Genomic DNA, 18,270 nt, shown 5'->3' with positions numbered 1-18,270 from the left:
ACTATCCCTTTTCTCACTTTCTTACTGTACTTCTCTCTTTCAGCCTTTCCTATAAATGTGTCACTCAGCCACATGTACAGTGTAGAAAATACACCCAGTTGCTAACAGCTAGCGGGCTGCACTCATGTGAGACCCTGCACCCTTCGGTTAAACAGGTGTGAAACCAGCACCCTCTGAAATGTGCGGGGCAGCTGCCTGAGCCCTCCTCGAGAGCTGTCGTCTTAATCCTTGACAGAACTGCAGTTTAGCCGGTGCTAAATGCCACGAGCTACTCTGCTGCCCCTCGCCAAATCTCGAGGCTGTTGCCCTCCTACTCGTAACCCGTTCCCAGCACCCACTTTGTGGGTTTTCTCCGTGTGTTTTATAGCTGCTGCGTGCTCGAGCAGCAGCACAGCGCTGACCTGATTCTTTTGGACAAGAGCTCTGAATAACACCGAGGGTACCGACCTAATGTCGTGCCAGTTCTGATCCTTTTCTTGCGGAAGCTGTAGCAGCAGCTGCTCCGTGCTCATGAGGTCTGCGTGCAGGCTCATCAAGATAGTCCGATATTGCTTTTATAACCATTCCCATGTCTGGAAAGTTACCTTTAGAGCAGCAAAAAGTAGATACTTATCGACAGAAGTATGAATTCCTTCCAAACGTGAAAGTGTTAGTTCAGGTTAAAAAAAAATTGACTGGTTATGTTGGTTAGTCTGTAGTAATAGTGTGCTTATTCTCTGCCGGGTTTTGTGAAAGATCAGGGTTTCACTGAAAGTACTAAAAAGGGAAAAAAAAGTCATAACTTCAAGCAAGAACTATGTGGATGCTGGACACGTGGTTTTTTTTTTTTTCATCAGCTGACCCCAGTTCGTGTTCTGAGCCATGTAGCTGTTATTAATTCCTCTGAACTCTTCTGTTCATCGATAGCTTCAGAAGAACTCTTCAGCTCTGGCCCATATTATAATTTTTATCATAAAGCTGCTTATCTATAGTGAAGGGAAAAGTGACAACTTTTCTTCATCTTCCAACAGTATTTTCTTCTTATGATTCTTGTCAGATAAGCGAACCATTTGTCTGTAAGAGTAATTACAAATTCAAAGCAATTACAAATCCAAGTAACTTCAGGGTCGTAGAAGTATTTAAGCCCCTGGAAACTGTTGAATCATTTCCAGTTTCTGAAATCAATTAAATCTAGACCAGGCAAAAATACTCATTTTCTTTGCAGGAATAGTCGCAAACTGTAGAGCTTCTAAGAGACTGTAATGCCGAAGCATGCTTCTTTCTTACCGTGTTTTGGTGATGCGGTGAGTTAGCAGTGTAATCTGGCTCAGAAATAGAAGTCTACTGCTGTTTTTTCCACTTGCACGGTGTTTTGAACTGGAAACAAATCTTGAAGACTTCCCCATTGAGCAAAAAGGACCTGCAGCTTGCAAGTTGAGAGACTTGGTATTCAGTTAAAATTTCAGCTATGCTGGAATGCATTTGCTGCTTCTGTGGTGTCTTGGTTAGACAGCTACCCCGGGTAAGAGCTTTTGAAACTGGTCTTTTCATAAATCTTTTTACTTTACCAAACTCAACCAAAAAAATAGGACAGAAAATAGTTTATCATTGGTCTGTTGAGGTTGGCTGGGCCATCGTTAGCTGTATCTGTTCTTCTGAACTGCTAAAATGGGAGAGTTCAGGTGGATCAGGCAGCTTTTCATTTTTATATTTGATAAATAGTGCCGGAACTGCGGGAATCTGATGGATAAAAAAGCTTGCTCACTCTCGTCCAAGTCAGTTCTGGTAGCGGAGGTGTGACCAGAATAGGGGAGCTCTTGAAAAGTGCAGCCAACCTCCGAGACAACGTTTTAAGGTGCAGTCATTTCTAGAAAATTCTAAATCCTGATTACCAGTTGCTGAAACTTGAGTTATCACCTCCTCCACAGTTATGGAAGTGTTAAATTTGCGTCTCTCTGAGAGTGTAATTACGTAAGTAAAACAGTGTTACCGCTTTAGTCCAACCAGGGGGATGTTTTCCTCCTTGGGTAATTATGAGTTGGCTGGATAAATTTGTGTTTTGTTCCTGTTCACAGAGCTGCGCACAGAAAGTTTTAATCATCTCCTGAACCAGAGTAGCAGAGAAGTTCTTTGAGAGCGTTGTCGTGGACCTCCCAGAAGACTCGAGGACGTACTTCTGAGGAGTTCAAGATGTGTTTATTTGTCTTGCGCTAGCGAGGAGGAGTCAAATCTGATCTCCGGCGTTAAGCTTTATCTGTAGCCGTATTTTAGTGTATGCGGTTTGCTTAGCTTTTTTATGCCAAGCAAACTCAATTAGTGTGTATTAGTGAATTTTCCTGTCGTTCTTTATTGCTCCCACAACGTGTGTCACAGCTTAGCAAAACAGCATTGATTTTCTTAGGTTTTTAGGTGTGTAAAGTGCTGTAAGATGCTGAATAGTTTTCCTGTGGCACCCCCAAAGAGATGCATCTCTCTCGATTCCCCAAATAATCAGATACCAATTTTCATACTTTGGACACCTGTCAAACTCGACAATTGGGTAGGTTTTATTCCTAGGTGAGAAGTGTGACTTCTGGATTTCCAAAACTGCGTTTTGTTTCGTACGAGCCAATAGGGATGTGATCTGAGGCAGAAGCATTTATCCAGATGGAAACAAATCTTTCAGGGGCGAGTGGGAAAATTGTGTGTGACGCCTCTCAGTCGGAAAACCCAAAGCTGCTCCTTAGGCCTCGTTACAGCAAGACGTGACTCACGCTGCGCTAGATTTGATCTCCAGTTGGTTAAATTGCTATTTGCACCTTTAGTTGTGAGTGACTGAACTTTGACTGTGGTTTTGCAGCCTTACAGACATGTCGTGTATCTCCATCCAGAAACATGACCAAGGCCCATTTGTGCTGCCACCATAAACTGCCTCTGGTTTTGTTTGGGTTTTTGCTTGGGGTTTTTTTGCCTTGGGCAGTGTAGTTCAAAGGTTGGACAGTAGATACAAGGAAGCACTTGGAAAAAGGACCCGTGTAACCTGTTAGATTAAATAAGTAGATGGAATACAGACTGGAGGTTTAGCTGAATCGCAACACTGGTTTATGGTAGGTTATTAAATTCTTTATAGCATAGTTTTAATAAAAATTACAGTTCTTATGCTTTTATTTCCTTGTTCAGATATTTACACCGTGTGTTTCTTTACAGACTGGTGTATCTGAGTGGTCCAGTCTCACTAGTTCTGTGAGTTGTGGTACCTGCTTTAGTTGTCTGGTTTTCCAGGGTTTCTCTAATGAGGTATCAGAGACCGTGGAGGAGGTGAGGAGACCATTCACTTCACAAGTTTGCAGATTTTACTTGTATCCCTTCCTTAATCTCGAGACACGCAGCATGTGAGGGTGAAGAAACCATGTTTAGCCATCAGTTCTCATTTCAAGACCACAAATTTTTTTCCAAACCAGCCTCACTTCTTCTCGTGCCTTTACCCAGCGGGGGGGTTATAAGCTCTCGTTCCGCTGTTACCCGACGTCCGTGTTGATCGGCACAGTGTACGGGAAGAGCTGAAGTGGTGTTTGGAGGGAGCTGTGTTGGCAGTTCTGCCTTGTTCTTATGTCTGGGTTTGGGTTGGGTTTTTTGGGGGGGAAATAGCGGAGGAGAAAAAGAGGTGCTTGGTTGTAGGGAAGCAAATGAGAGGAGCTGCTTGAGCTGGCACCAGTGCCTCAAAATTTCCATGTAATTGCTGCCTGCGAGGAGTCTTACTTGTAAATCTGTCAGTGTCTAATGAATGTTTTTGTAGGACCCAATTTTGAGCCTTCCTTATTTTCTGCCTTTTTTTGGTATGTGCAAATCACTGTAAATGTGATGTGGGTGATCAAGCCACGGAGTTTCCATTCCTTTGGCTTTTTGGTTTCTTCCCTGTTTGTTAGAAAAAATGTCGTTGCTTCTTTGTTAAAGACAATCTAAATGGAACTGTCTATACAGTCGGTCCGTGTCTGCGGTTTATATTCCCCGCAGAACGCTAAGGGAAAGGATTGAAATGGTTGTTTAGCGATTAAAAACGTTACTGGCGTCAGGGAAATGGATGAGTTGAATTTTGCTGGGCAGTAATCTTTGTTTAGTGCTTTTCGGAGGTGTTTTAAGATGGCTCCTGGGCAGATGGATTTCTGTTCAGGGTTTGCAGAAGGTTATTTAAAACAAATCAAGGAGCCAGAGTGCTTGGTTCTGCACTGAGTGGTTGTAACTCCGTTGATACCAGCATGGATGCAGCTTAGGACTCTTGGAAGACCAGCGAGAAACATTAGGGAACTAGATGGACTGGTATGAGGGAAGGTACCAAATCCCAGCAGGGACCTTAGCTCTAAGGTATTGGTGGATTTTAAAATAAAAAGGCAAAAAAAAATGGAAAGAGATCCCTAAGCCGCTTGGAACTGGAAGTGGACAGAGTTAAAAAGGAAACGAAAATGTCGGTATGCATTAGGTCTTGGAGTATGTGACAAGTAAGACCATATGGATGTGTCGTGGTATTTTTCATTTGTATCTAAAATAGTCCCGTCTATCCTCATGATGCTGCTGGAGACTCAGGGATGTCAGAAACTGCGCTGTTACCGCGGCCTTAAATTAAGGGTAACAAGGCCACAGCACTTCGAGGTGATCTGAGTTTGAGGAGTGTCTGATAACATTCTGTCCATTCTTTCTGGTCTTTGCAGTCATGCTTCACTTGCCCGTAGTACTTTCCAGAAATTAAGTTAGAAAATTATAGTATCCCTGATGTAAAGCGTCAGGGAAGGCAAGAATTTGTTTCAAGAACTCTTTGTACGAGATGCAAATAATGAGCAGCCGCATGAAACCTTTTGTGCAGTCCCCATCACAAAAAGGTGGGGTTTCTTTCATGGGATTTGTAGCCCATGTGGTTTCTGTCCTCTGGGTTTAGAAGTTCTCTGTGTGTTACAAGTTTCTTAATCTTTACGGTGTGTTCTGGGCTAACTTTAAATTGGTGTTTCTAGGTCACTGTGACTAACCTGAAGTCTTAAGTGAGGACAAATTTCTTCTTGTTGCCTTTCAAATAAATTCAAATTAAAAAAAACCCCACAACCACCTTTCTCTTAGATCACATAGCTCCAATTCTGACTGATGAAGTTGAGTTTTTAAATGAAACTATGGTACCTTTTATAGTCCTGAAGCATCATATTGATTTCATTTTGAGGAACATAGGAAACACAAGATGCTACTTCTCAGTGGAAGTAACGTAATTTTTTTCCCTTTGTTTTTATAGGAGTAGTATGAATTCTGCTGGGTGGGGGGTTTTTTTTAAAATTTTTTTTCCTCTCTCTTTATTTCTAGGGCGCCAATGCCTCTGCTTTGGAGAAAGAGATTGGTCCTGAACAGTTCCCTGTGAATGAGCATTATTTTGGCTTGGTCAATGTAAGTGAATTTTTTATGATTTAAATGCGTTTTTTTTAATTGAAATTCATATCCTGATTTCAAATATAACAGGATTCCCTGTTAGAATTTTAGGAGACGGCTTGGTCGATAACTGCCTTACCTGTAGTGATGGAAATACATGTACTTGTGGAACTGTCAGTCCTTCTAAAAAAATGCATTTTTTTGTGTGTCTCTCAGTTTGTATCCATGTGACTTGACTGGGATCTGCTGGGTAATAAGGATTGTCTTCCTAAATTAATTAGGGCAAGACTGGAGCGCTGATGTTGGTCTTGCCAGTGCTTCTGGAGCAGAGAGGCAGCGGTTGTGCCTGTGACATTTTTGCTAATGAATGTAGGAAGTTGAGCGGTAAAACCTGTGACATTTTATTTATGATGTGACAATGCAATTTTGACAAAACTCCCTAGAAACATCTATCTAGGTCTGTCTGTTGGTCATCTGGGTACGTTTTGCCGAAAGATCGTCTCTTGAAACTCCAGAAAAGGTTAATGTAGCTACTAAAGCTGTTTGTTGCAGCTCATTACAATCTCATTCGATTGGCTTCTGGGTGGCTTTCTGGCAGTTTGTGTTCTCGGCCACCAAGCCAGCTAAACACGTGGAGTTCTGTTCCTCAGGCGTGGTGTAAATGGCCATTCCGGAGCTGCCGACGTTTGCGCCGTAGAGAGAAAACTGGCTCTGACTGGAGCAGAAATAGCAGCGCGATGAATAGAGTGCCGAGGAAAAATAGCGTGCTAAAAATAACCGGAATTATTATAACCACATCCAGTCTTTGTTTTGAAGGACAAGATATGACTAACGCTGTTGTGCTGTATTCCGTGCGAGGAATTTCTTTAGGGCGACAGCTTTCACGCTCTCGTTCTGCAGAGCTCTTCCCCGAGTTATTTCTAGTTCTTTCACGATTTGCGATTAATTGGAGGGCACTTTCATGGCTTCGGTGTCAATAGTAGCCAGTCTGTGGCCGCGCTGCAGAGAGGATCAGGTGTTGAACCCGTGGACAATGGAGGCTTTAAAATTTATTTTTTTTAATAGTTATTTTTGCTTTCGCTTGGTGAGCTCTTGTTGAAGCCACCGCGGAGCAAACGGGAGAAGGGTCTTCTGGCTGCCCCTTGTGACAGGCTGCTAAAATAGATGGCGCGTAACGTTGAAGCCAAGTGCGAGAGCGATGGAACAATGTTTTCATTTTAACATTTCGTTTTAAGAAGCTTCTATCTCAAAATAAGCATTGGAACTTTATTTTTACATTGCAAGTGTAACATTTTAGAAGTTCTTAGGGAGTTAGGTAATGTTGGCTCTAAATATAGTCAGCTTTAAGCAACCCCCCCCTATGTTTTGACATCTATTCAGAATATTTATACCAGAGAAACCATGACAAAAAGATTTTAAAACCTACATGTTTGTACCTGGTGGGGTTTTTTCCATGTTTTAGGTCATATTAGACTTTATACACTGCTTGTCTGTTTGATGTGTGCATGTAGCTCCAGGTTTAGAAATATTCATCAGCCTGTCGAGAGCTGCCTTGACAGCTTGGTTTTTGAGGTTCTGACAAAGACAAATGGCTAGAGTCCCCTTTTTTTTATTTCCCTCCCCAAGGCAGAATTTCTGGCAAAGTTAAGGTTATTGTCAGAAAGATCTGACTACTTGGAGCTTCTAGATGCAAAGCACTTGCAGTTTAAAAGCGTGACCCTGCCGTGTGGCATTGTTCGTTTGTGGAGAATGTTCTCTAACACAGAGAAGTGTGGGCCAATAGTTGAGATATTCAGAAGTTTCCCAAGGCCTTGAATTGCTCAGAGTTGGAAGGATTTTGTCGTAACGTGGAAAAAGGTCAGAATTGCTGCCATAAAATGCGTCACGTGGTCTCTTTGTGAAGTGCTTGGCGTGCAGCAGAGTATCTACAGGGCTAACGTGCAAGATGCTGGTTTCAGGAATAAAAGTTCTTCCGTGTTTCTTTATGTAGAGGTGGTAGCAAACAAAAGGAATTAAAATACTACTTAGAAGGACATTTTTAAAACCTGAAGCATGCCATAAAGTGATTTTTTCCACCATATCACTTTGACTACCGCAAAGCATCTTGCATCTTACTTATCAGGGATCTCGCATCTTACCATCAGCTATTTGGATGGAATTTTAATTCTTGAACTCCTTTAACTCTTCCATTTAATTTGATTCTAATAATTTATCTCTCTGGGGGTAGGATCAAAGCAGGACATGTATGACCAATTTTGACATGATTTCTCCACGAATAGGTCCTGAAATATGTGCTTTTGATAATGTTTTTGACTTAAGTTGCACCATGACCTTCCATTTAATTTATTTTTTTTTAAGATAGCTAATTTCCAGTTTCTTCTGTCTCTGAATTTTCTGGGATTGTTTTAGACGAATATATTAGCTACCTCATCTGAAAGCAATAGTATTTAATCAGACTTTTTGGTAGATCTCTTGGCTATTTTTCCTTGCATGCAAATCTAGTTAGCATGATGCTTAGTTGTTTTCTAGGGCAGTGACAAGCATATGAGTTAGGTTCTGTCCTAATACACGTGTTTGTTCGGCTTGCATCTTCATTTTCCTTGTGTCAAGAAGTTTGAACGGTTGTTCCAAGTCGTTTGCATACAGTAGGAATTAATGTTAATGTAATTATAATGCTGTAACCTTTTAGCTATGAGAATTAAACTGTTAATTTTCTGGTTCAGTCACCAAACAGATTATTAACTTGAAAGCATTTTGCTACCGTAATCGCACCAAATTCTGGTGAAGAGCAGTGGCCATATTCTCCGAGTATCACTTAAGAAAATAGTCTGTGTTCAGGTTTTTTGGTTTGTTTAAAATACTTTGCTCTCGGCACTCTTGAGATGCAAAACCTCGTTGCCCGAGTCTCTGGGGGCTGGCAAACCCTCCGTTGGAATGGACAGCATCGTACAGTACGGTTCCACAATAAACGGCAGAGAAACAACTCAAAACCCCCACCCCTCGAGGCGTGTTTCTTGTGGGTGCTGTGTTGGTTCCCTCGGGTAAGCGATGTGGGACATGGCCTCTGGAAGTTGTTATCGCTGTCCTCCTCGCTCGGAAGTGACATTGCCTTCAGCTACGGCAGATGCAAACCAGCTGCTCTTTGGATTTGCCCGCATCGTGTACTTCTCCTCCTATTTCCTTACAAACAGGAACTATTTAACATGTACCTGGCTGATAGTCTCTCAGAAGTACTTGGTGTGACTGACACAGGCAAATCTGACGTCTGAGTTCATGCCCAGAGCTCTTGGTGAGGCACAGTGATGCTCTCTCTTCCTTTTTTTTTTTTTCTCTTCCTTTTTTTCCCTTGTCCCTCTGTTCTGCTCTGTCGCTGACACCCCTCCACAGCAGCAGCAGCATCTCCCCCATGGCATTCAGTAGTATCTCCAGGAGTTTTGATTTCTCTAAAAGCCATCAAGTGGATTTTTTATTTTATTTTGACAGTGGTTTCCTGCTTTTTGTGTGTGCCCAGTATCACTGTGACTTGTTGTCTCCTCTTCCTTTTCTTGCTGTTACCAGCTGTGAGAATACAAGGATGAATCTTTTACACCTACTAGTATTTCCCTGGTAAATGAGCGCTGACAGACTTTTCCATTTTCAGCATGTGACATTCTTAGTGAGCAACCTCTTTCTGTTACTACTTTTTAACAGACCTAATATGAAAACGTTTGTTTTCCTTTTTGTTCTGTTTTAACCAGTTCGGCAATACCTGCTACTGCAACTCAGTCTTACAGGCACTTTATTTTTGTCGTCCATTTCGGGAAAAAGTTTTGGCGTACAAAGTGCAGCCTCGAAAGAAGGAAAGCCTCCTGACATGCCTCTCTGATCTCTTCAACAGTATTGCTACGCAAAAGAAGAAGGTGGGAGTCATCCCACCCAAGAAATTTATTTCCCGATTGAGGAAAGAAAATGGTAAATGAATAAACTAAATTTTTCCTGTAGATTCTAAGCGCGGGGGATTTAAGTGTACAAAATGTGAATGCAGCGAGTCCAAATTGTCAAGTTTTAACAGATTTTTGGGCAGATATTTGGACTCCCCTTTGTGGTGTGAATTTCACCCCCTCGGTGGCACGGGAACAGAGATTGTATCGGAGCTGAGCCGTGCTCTCGGTGGGTTATCTAGAGATCTTTGGTTCTGTGCTTGCTTTGACCGAGCGCGGAGCACGTCCGTGAGCCTCGGTGCTCCGGGTACCGTCCCGCCTTGTCACCGTGCTCTGTGCAGGGCTGCTGCGAGTCGGCACACCCCGCGTGGCTGCTGCAAATTGTCGTGGGCTGAGCCCGGACCTCCTGGAGTTGGGCAAAGTTGAACTCTCCAAGGAGACGCAACCGCTCTGGGCCTGCTTTCTGACATTGGCGGGAGGAGAAATTCCTCGTGCTGAGGAGTGGTTATTTGCCAGCGCTGCGTTGTGAGGGAAAGTTCTGTCCCTCGGTTTGTCCTCTCTACTTGAACAGGTAACAGGATTCTAACGGGGGATTTTTTCCCCTTGATGCTGGACTAAATGAACTAATGGCCCAAGGCAACACATCTGAATTTCTGTATTTCTCTCCCTCCACAAAGAAAAAAACCCAAAGTGCCAAAACGCAACCAACCCCCCCCAAACCACACCAGTTGTGGTTTTCTTAGTTCTAAGAAACGTTTCCTTTTACATAATTTTTCAGCTGCTTGTTTCTTGCATCCTGAGGAATAGGTGAGAACGACAAAGTACAGTTCTTCAAAGGCTCTCACAGCCGTAACCCACAGTTGTGTGATCGGGTAGAGAAGGGGGAAGGGCACGCCCTGGCTGCAAAGAGCGCAATAACTCGCTGTTATGAAGTATCTGCATTTTTTGTTTTCATTCTCCTTGATCTCTTCCTTTCCAGAATTATTTGATAATTATATGCAACAGGATGCACATGAATTCCTCAACTACCTACTTAACACTATTGCCGACTTGCTGCAAGAAGAGAAAAAGCAGGAGAAGCAGAATGGCAAACTCCAGAATGGCAGCGTTGAGAGCGACGAAGGAGACAAGACTGATCTGACGTGGGTCCATGAAATCTTCCAAGGAACACTAACCAATGAAACCAGATGTCTTAACTGTGAGGCTGTACGTTTAAACCAAAACCAAACCTCTTAGATTTTTTCGCACAGGTTCCGGATCGTTCTCCCTAACGCTAAGCACACTTTTTCATTTATTAGGATAGATGAAATTGCACTCTCTCTCTATTAAAATATGGAGCGTAGCGTATTTTATGACTCTATCACCTCTATGTTCAAACCAATACTCATTAAGGTATGTTCCTCAGAAACAGCGTAGTGGTTTTTCTGTTCCTCCTCCCTGTTTCCATCCAGGCGGTCTGCACCTGGCTGATACAAGCTGCCTTTTTGTCTTCTTGTTATTTCCTGTGTTAGTGATTGATTATGTCGTGTTTCTACGTGAGAGTTGCTCACTATTTATTTAACTCTGGGTTTACGTGAATTTCTTGAACTGTGCTGCTTCGTGCTGGTCCATAGCCACTCTATTTGAGAGCAGGAAGAAGTGCCACGAAGTCTAGAATTAAAAGAACCATGCCACCTTCAGCGCAGGAATTTCTAGTTAGTTATGTGCTATGTCTGGTGTAATATTTAAAAAAAAAAAACAACAAAAAAAAAAGCCCAGATGGGGAGAGAAAAAGATGTCATTACAACTGAAATGACTGTTCTTGGCATTTTAAATTTAAAGTTGTGGCTATGTGGTGAACAGAAGCTCTAAAAATGACACTAATAAGATTCAGTCTCAAGAATTTTGAAATTAAATGTGACTGTTCCACAAATGGAAAGATGGTTTTCCTAACTGCTAACCCATTTAATTGAAAATCCATCTGCCTCTTTCTGCATTTCCTGTAAGTATTTGCTGTTAAACTCTGAAATGCATTGGAGAGCTGGATCAGTCTGCGGAGCGGAGTGCGGTTAAAGCCTCTGAATGGTTAAAGACTTGGTTTTCCCAGTGAAGTCAGCGGATGTGTCTCCAGGGGGAAAGATGTTTTGCAAGAAGACTTTTGGGTTTTTTTTTGTGAGGTTGGTTTTGTGGGTTTGTTTCTCTTTTGTTTTGTTTGCTTGTTGTTGTTTTTAAAATACTCCTCTCTGGATTGTAGCAACACATCAGATTATTTCTTCAGTTTTACTTTACCTCAGGACAGGGCCTCTGTGTATGTGTATATTTATTTTTGATCAGGAAGCACTCTGCTTGAAACGAGGACATTGCACCATTCCGGAAATGGTTAAAAGAAACCTGACCGTTCTCAACGGTTATGAAATATTTCTTCTTCTTTTTCTCAAGGTTAGTAGCAAAGATGAGGACTTTCTGGATCTATCGGTTGACGTGGAACAAAATACATCAATTACGCATTGTCTAAGGTAAATGAAAATATTTGCAAATGGAAAAAAATACTTGCCCTTGGTCAGGAGGAAAGAGCCCTCCTTGCTCGATTGTGCAACAGTTGTAGGCTTTGACTTCTGATAAAATATGTTCTGTTCATTTCATCTTTATTGTGGGTTTTTGAAACTGCTAGTTCCTGACTAGTTTTCAGTGGTTAACGAGTACGATGATTTCTTGCTGCTGCATGAGATTGATTGTTGCTTTTATGGGGATTTTAATTTGTTCACTCGTGAAGTCATGTTTAATCCAAACTAAACACGGAACGTTTGGTTTCATAATAAATGATAAAAATGTGCTCCGTGTATTTGACTGCTAGATCTGAGGCTTATCAGCTGCTAGGATACCACAAGTTGCATGTAGCATCTGGCTTTTTAGTAGCTGATAACGGCTGTGTAATTGTTTGGAGCTGAAAGATAACCCAGACTTTCAGCTAGTCAGTGGCTAATGTCAGCCAGCAAAGAAAACACGGAGCGGCTACCTCTGAACCAAAACACAGTCACCTTCTTGCTCTTTGTTACATAATGCAGTTAATACCTGAGGGTGTAATTTCCAAATTTTTCCAGCCACGTGTTGATACTACACCCCAAAACTGCGACAAATATGCCTAAAACATGTTTGGGAAGTACAAGTGATATTACTAAGAGGAATTTAATTTTCTGTGTGCACTTCGTGGTGGTTTTTTTTCAGCAGTAACTTTTAACTGGATGGTCTGACTGAATATCCCTACTTATCTGACTTCTCCTTCACTTCCACAGGGGATTTAGTAATACTGAAACTCTATGCAGTGAATATAAATACTATTGTGAGCAGTGCCGCAGTAAACAGGAAGCACAGAAGAGGTAAGGGTTGAAAATATTCAGGCTAATTCTCTTAAAATGGGCCAATGTTGGAAAAATACGCCTTGTGAATTCGGTGAGAAGAAAACGTGAACCTGTTTAGGTCTGTGTTTGGTGGGGAAGGGAGTAAGAAGTGGAGAGACCAAGTAACTTTGTGGCAACCTTCTGGGAGGGGAATGAAGAGATTAATTTTGTGTTCCTCCCAGAAGAGCTTATATCTGGTGCTTCCAGACATTCGCGTTTTCCCCGGTTTGCATTAAGCAGCTTAAAGCCGCTGAAAACCATCCCATCTACTTTGACTATGAATACTCCACACAAAAATCTTATTTCTCACCTCGTACTTGGTCACAGCCAGAGCACCATGACAGATTTATTCCATCTCTTCCTTTCCACTGACGTGATGAAAAATGGATGGTTTCAACAGAGACATTCAGATGTCAGTGTGTAGTTAATCTTTCAGAATAAATATTACCCGTTCTCCCTGGAATATATGGTGAGAAAGGCAGCCCTTTGAAAATCTTCACCATTTTAGATGCCCCTTGAGAAGCTGCTTCATACTGAAACTGTTCTCGAACGTTTTAGGCGACCTGCTGATACCTTGTTCTTTCTTTTGCCGTGTTTTTGTGGAGCAGAATGAGAGTGAAAAAGTTGCCCATGATTCTAGCTCTGCACTTAAAAAGGTTCAAGTACATGGACCAGCTGCATCGATACACCAAACTCTCCTACCGCGTAGTCTTTCCCTTGGAGCTCCGGCTCTTCAACACTTCAGGAGACGCTACAAATCCTGACAGAATGTACGACCTCGTGGCTGTCGTTGTTCACTGTGGCAGGTATGTTGGGTTTGTGCTTTCTGCACCTTAAACCTTGAAGTTTAAAAGGAGTCTGGCAATAATAGGAGTGTGCTAAGCAACGTCCGAGCTAGTTGTAGCAAAGGATTCTTATTTTATTTCTCTTTTTTTATTATTGTTTTAAATTTTGCGTTTGGAGCACAAAGTGTAAAGTTTGTTCTTTTACCAGCTCTCAGATACGATGACAAGTAGACAAGTTGTTTCTTGGAGCTGTAGTGAAGTAAGAGCAGTCTTAAAAAAGTCCAGAAGCGCGAGGGGAAAAAAAAGCCCAACCCATCCCCAACGCTGCTTTCCAGGAAAGCTAAACGAAATAAAAACAAAACTTGGGAAAACACTTAATAAAATACAATTAAGTTGCAGTTCTGTTGCTACTTGTGAAACAGTTGAAGTTTTTTTAGAAGCTGGTGCCACCGTGTGGAATAAACTGTGTACTGCTGATGTGTGTGGGGTTTTTGAAAAGCCATTATTCTCTTTGTAAATTTTTTTATTGTTGTTGGTTGTTGTAGTGGCTTTAATTCTGTTTTTCAAAGGAAAGAAGAAAAAATTCTAAGGACTTTTAGGAAAAAAAACAGTCAAGGCAAAAAAGTACTAAGTTATTACAGCACTCAAATGTCTTGAAACATCTTTGTGAGGAGCAAGGCAACAGAATCAACACACTAATATTGTGCTTCACTTGTGCTGGCTTTTCGTTTATTTTTATCATTTTAAGATCTCGTATGCATTTTTTTCCAGTAGATTCTTAATTTGCTCTTCTGTACCTACAATTTCCATGTGTTAAGTACGACAGTGACTAATTCAGATCTGTTAAATGTCTTTACTTTTTCTTCTCAAACCCGTTATCCTACGTGGGCCTTCCAACAATCCTGTGACCCTTGGGGTCTCGATTCTTACTAAGAACTTACCAAAGGCTGAAGACAAGCTCTATTTTCTGAATATTTGAGTTCGCAAAACGTGTTCTGAATACATTGCCCTGATAGTTTTACTTTTCATTTAATTGCCCTAAACAAAGAAGTTTCGTTCTGCGACAGGTAACGTGTTTAAATACATCAAGAGCCGGGAAACCAAACTTTGCCCCCAAGAGCCAGAACCGCGTGGGAGAGCCATGCTCTTGCCTTTGTAGGCACAAGAGTAATAATAATTCTTCAATCCTTATTTCTTTTTTTTTTATTTTTTTAATTCCCTCTGGCAGTGGTCCGAATCGTGGACATTACATCACCATTGTGAAAAGCCACGGCTTCTGGTTGCTGTTCGACGATGACATTGTAGAGGTAGGTGTGCCCTTACGTGGTGACAACAAGCGTCGACACCGTCGCTCCCCGGCTCCCGTTTTGTGTCTGGCGTTAACTTTCCCACCCGGGAAAGGATTTCAGCAAAACCCGTGCACAGAGTAATTCTGGGTGTTTCAGGAGTAAAATATTTGTAGTTTCCTTCTTGGGTTTTTTGTGGGTTTTATTTGTTTTGTTGTTTGGTGTGGTTTTTTATAGGCAGTTTTCCCCCACAAATGGAAGTGTAGAAAAACTGTAAAACAAGATTTGGGAGACGTTAGTAAGGTCCTGAGAGCATGTGAAGATTTTGGGGCTATTTTTGATAGTGTTTTTAGAGTCCTTAACTTTTTCTACTAACATATCTACTAACATATCCAAAGCAGTTATACAGGCATGTATTTCACATAATTATTGAGCAAATATGAGACAGTAGAACAAATACCACGGTAGAACTGTGTCTTGTAAAGGTAAAAATTTGCCTTTTGCTTCTGAGATCTCATGGTCAGGGTTAAGGCCTAATGCCAAGTGTCTGAATAGGAACGCCAAAATCCGAGCTTTCGTTGAAATAACGAAGAATTAGTACGTTGTCCAATTTTTATTTTTATTTTTTCAATCTTTGTTCAGCTTTGAGCGTTATTGTGTCATTACAGAGGTTGTCCTCAAGAATGGAGTGGCAAAAAAACTTGCAAAGCCCCCAAAGTTTGATTTCTGCGTATGTGTCTGTGTTTAGAGCTAACCACAAGAGCCTTGTACTCTTCAGAGACTCTTAAAGAACTTAAAGCCAAGATGTTTTCTTTTTAATTTCATTTTTTTTTTAACTTTGGAGACTTAACATTCTAGGTGTGAACTGAGTACGTGACAGAAAATGTCGTAGTCAGCAGACTTGAAAAGCACTTGCACCTGCACACAGATATTGCAGCTGAAAGACAACACGGGAAGAAAGCTCTTTCCTCTTAAATACAGTTAAAAAGCTGCTTTGCATTTCTGGCAAGTGATCCGAATTAATAGCTCTGAGCTGTCAATAGGAAGTAGTTTATCCTTATTACCCACTAAATGTCAGGAGTGGTGAAGTCATATTTATTTATCTATTTGGATTCGGTTGGAAGGCCAACTGGCAATTAAATCGAAGACGGATGATAATCAAACACGCCGCAGCATATGTGGAAAGCAACCGCCTCAAATTCAGGAGGCAGATTGGTCCAAGTGGGATTCTGCGCCAGGCAAAATTAATTGAGAAACGCGAGTAAATGATCTCGGGCTAATTTGACATGTTGTCGTTAGAGCAGCGAAGCGACACATCCCCATGATGGGGGGGAAGAACAGAGGCCGTGGAAGCTTCTTCCAGTTGCACTTTGCTTTCTGTGGGTACCAAAATTAAAGAAGGAAGTCGGTTTTGCCACGATAAAACTAAAAATATCCATGCGCTGAATTAATCTATATCAAATGTTGGAGCTGCATTCAGAATGAGGGGTGGAAATAGGCTTGATTGCACGGCAAGTTAGTTGGCACTTAAAATAAAACATGTTTGAGTTGCCTGCTAAATATATTACAAGGGCTGAAGAATGTTCTTTTGCTATTTTTCTGTTAAAATGTGTATCTAACAGTTTGCAGGGGATGTTCTGTTAATAAATTGTGTGAAAATGCAAAAGCCCTCGGTATGATATTTCAGCTTCCCCTTGAATGGAGAAGAGGAAAAGACAAAACACCTGATTGGGTTTTTTCCTCCCTCATTTTTCTTTTTTTCAGTGTTGGGGTTTTTTTTAAAACAAAACTATCTGAGGGAGAATTTCTGCAGTTGATGCATCTTGTGGAAACTTAGTGGCTACGTCTGCTTTTCTCGTGCTTCAGAAAGGCCGGGAAAAGGATGACTTAAGCTTGCAGGTTGTTCGCCAGTGCCCCTCAGAGGAACCCGCGAGTGGTCGTTTGCCGGCGCTGCCCAAGCCCGCTCGGCGAGCGGTGGGTTAGCGCTGCCCAGCCCTGGAGCTGAGGAGGCTCCTGCATGGAGTCAGCCTGGTCCTTTGAGGGTTTTGGTTTTTAAGATGTGAGCACACGCTGGTCTCTGCTCTTCCCTCTCAAGCTGGAGCCTTGTGTGTTGTGGGCGTTTCTTTACTTCCTTGGGGAATAAAGGGAAACTTCAGGCTCGTCTCTCTTTGGGCCTCCGCAACGAATTCAGGCTGCGTCAGCCTCTCGCCTCTGTGGGTCCGCAATGCTGACGGTGCTTTAAGCCACAGGGGATGCTGAGCAGCACGGGTCATCGGGAGTATTTTATCTCAGTGCTTAGGCCTCTACTCTTGTTCTCCAGCGACTGCAGAAGCAAATGCAGTAACGTGAAGCTGGTTGCTCTCAGGAGCAGGATCAAGGCTGTAGGACTTGCCTCTTTAAAAGCCCTTTAACATGCCCTACAGGCCTCTCGGTTGGAGTACAAAAGGAAAAAACAGCTTTTCTGCTCATAGTTCACGATTTTAAATATAAGCAACCCTTTAATTCCGTTAATAGGGCAAATAATTTGTTTCCCTTAAAACACAAAGCTTGTGATAATAACCCAGTAGATGTTGTGCCAGCAAGTCCAGAGCAGGGCGAGCTCTCGGCAGAGCAGCAGATCAGAGCCAGCCGAGATCCCCACGTTTCATGGTGCGGGTGCCAGTAGCCCTTGCAGGACTTCTCTACATGTGGAGTTATTTCAGCTGGATGTCAGATCTGCTCAAGATGATCCTTACATGCTCCCAGCTGTACAAAAATCTTCTTTGCTGGTCAGTGACTGCTTTTTATTTTTTTTTCCCCCCCTCGTTGATGTTACACACCTCCAGTCAGGAAAGGTAACGCCAGTCTGAATGAGAAAGCAGGTACAAAAGTCATGTACTCTTTTAAGGATACATTTTCAAGGATCCTCTTTTTAATAGTCCAGCTTAGGGAGTGCACCGCTTCCGGGATGATTATTATTTCATCTTGATTTACTTCCTTTTTTCCCCCTGCCCAAGAGTGGATAAGGTATGAAGTGGAAAAAATGTGTTGTTGGATTCAGTGATACTGAGATGTTGCTGTATTAACGCTGTGGCTTTCCAGCACCGCCTCCAACAACTGCCAGTAATGCTTTGTCTGGGAAAGGGATTCCTAGGGTGGTGTTTTAACTGAGGCTAATTATAACTCTCATTAATTTTCAGAAAATTGATGCCCAGGCCATTGAAGAATTCTATGGGTTAACATCAGACATTTCAAAAAACTCAGAATCTGGATATATCCTCTTCTACCAGTCAAGAGACTAAGACTAAAGATACATGTATGTAAAAAAAAAAAAAAAAGAAAAAAGAAAAAAGGGATCAAGATATGTCCAAATGGAACATATTTGTGACAGCAGAAGCAGTTCCTCGTTGTTGCCGTAGGACCAGGACAGTTCCAGCCGGGAGACTAAAGGCTTCTCCCTGCCCTTTCGTGGGGGATTAGTGCTGACTGCCGTAACAAGAAGAGCTTTTGTTCCAGTTTTCTTTCTGGGCTTTTTTTTTACGTGCTATCTTCCAAAATCTGT

The 18,270-nt window shown here is 42.0% G+C and overlaps 1 protein-coding gene across 1 annotated transcript; it reads left to right on the top strand.

Moving 5' to 3' along the window:
* The first annotated feature begins 5,279 nt into the window (after window positions 1-5,279).
* Window positions 5,280-18,010, top strand: LOC104270297 (ubiquitin carboxyl-terminal hydrolase 12-like). Its single transcript, XM_009864613.1, has 8 exons — window positions 5,280-5,379; window positions 9,239-9,312; window positions 10,261-10,487; window positions 11,700-11,776; window positions 12,554-12,637; window positions 13,267-13,464; window positions 14,672-14,750; window positions 17,909-18,010. Exons 1-8 carry the CDS (start codon window positions 5,354-5,356, stop codon window positions 18,008-18,010), a joined length of 867 nt encoding a protein of 288 aa, XP_009862915.1. The 5' UTR covers window positions 5,280-5,353.
* The last annotated feature ends 260 nt before the right edge of the window (window positions 18,011-18,270 follow it).

This window comes from Apaloderma vittatum, unplaced genomic scaffold (assembly GCF_000703405.1).
Source record: "Apaloderma vittatum isolate BGI_N311 unplaced genomic scaffold, ASM70340v1 scaffold21292, whole genome shotgun sequence".
Classification (NCBI taxonomy): domain Eukaryota; kingdom Metazoa; phylum Chordata; class Aves; order Trogoniformes; family Trogonidae; genus Apaloderma; species Apaloderma vittatum.
Note: the sequence above shows the minus strand (reverse complement) of the source record. Positions and strands in the feature narration are given on the sequence as shown.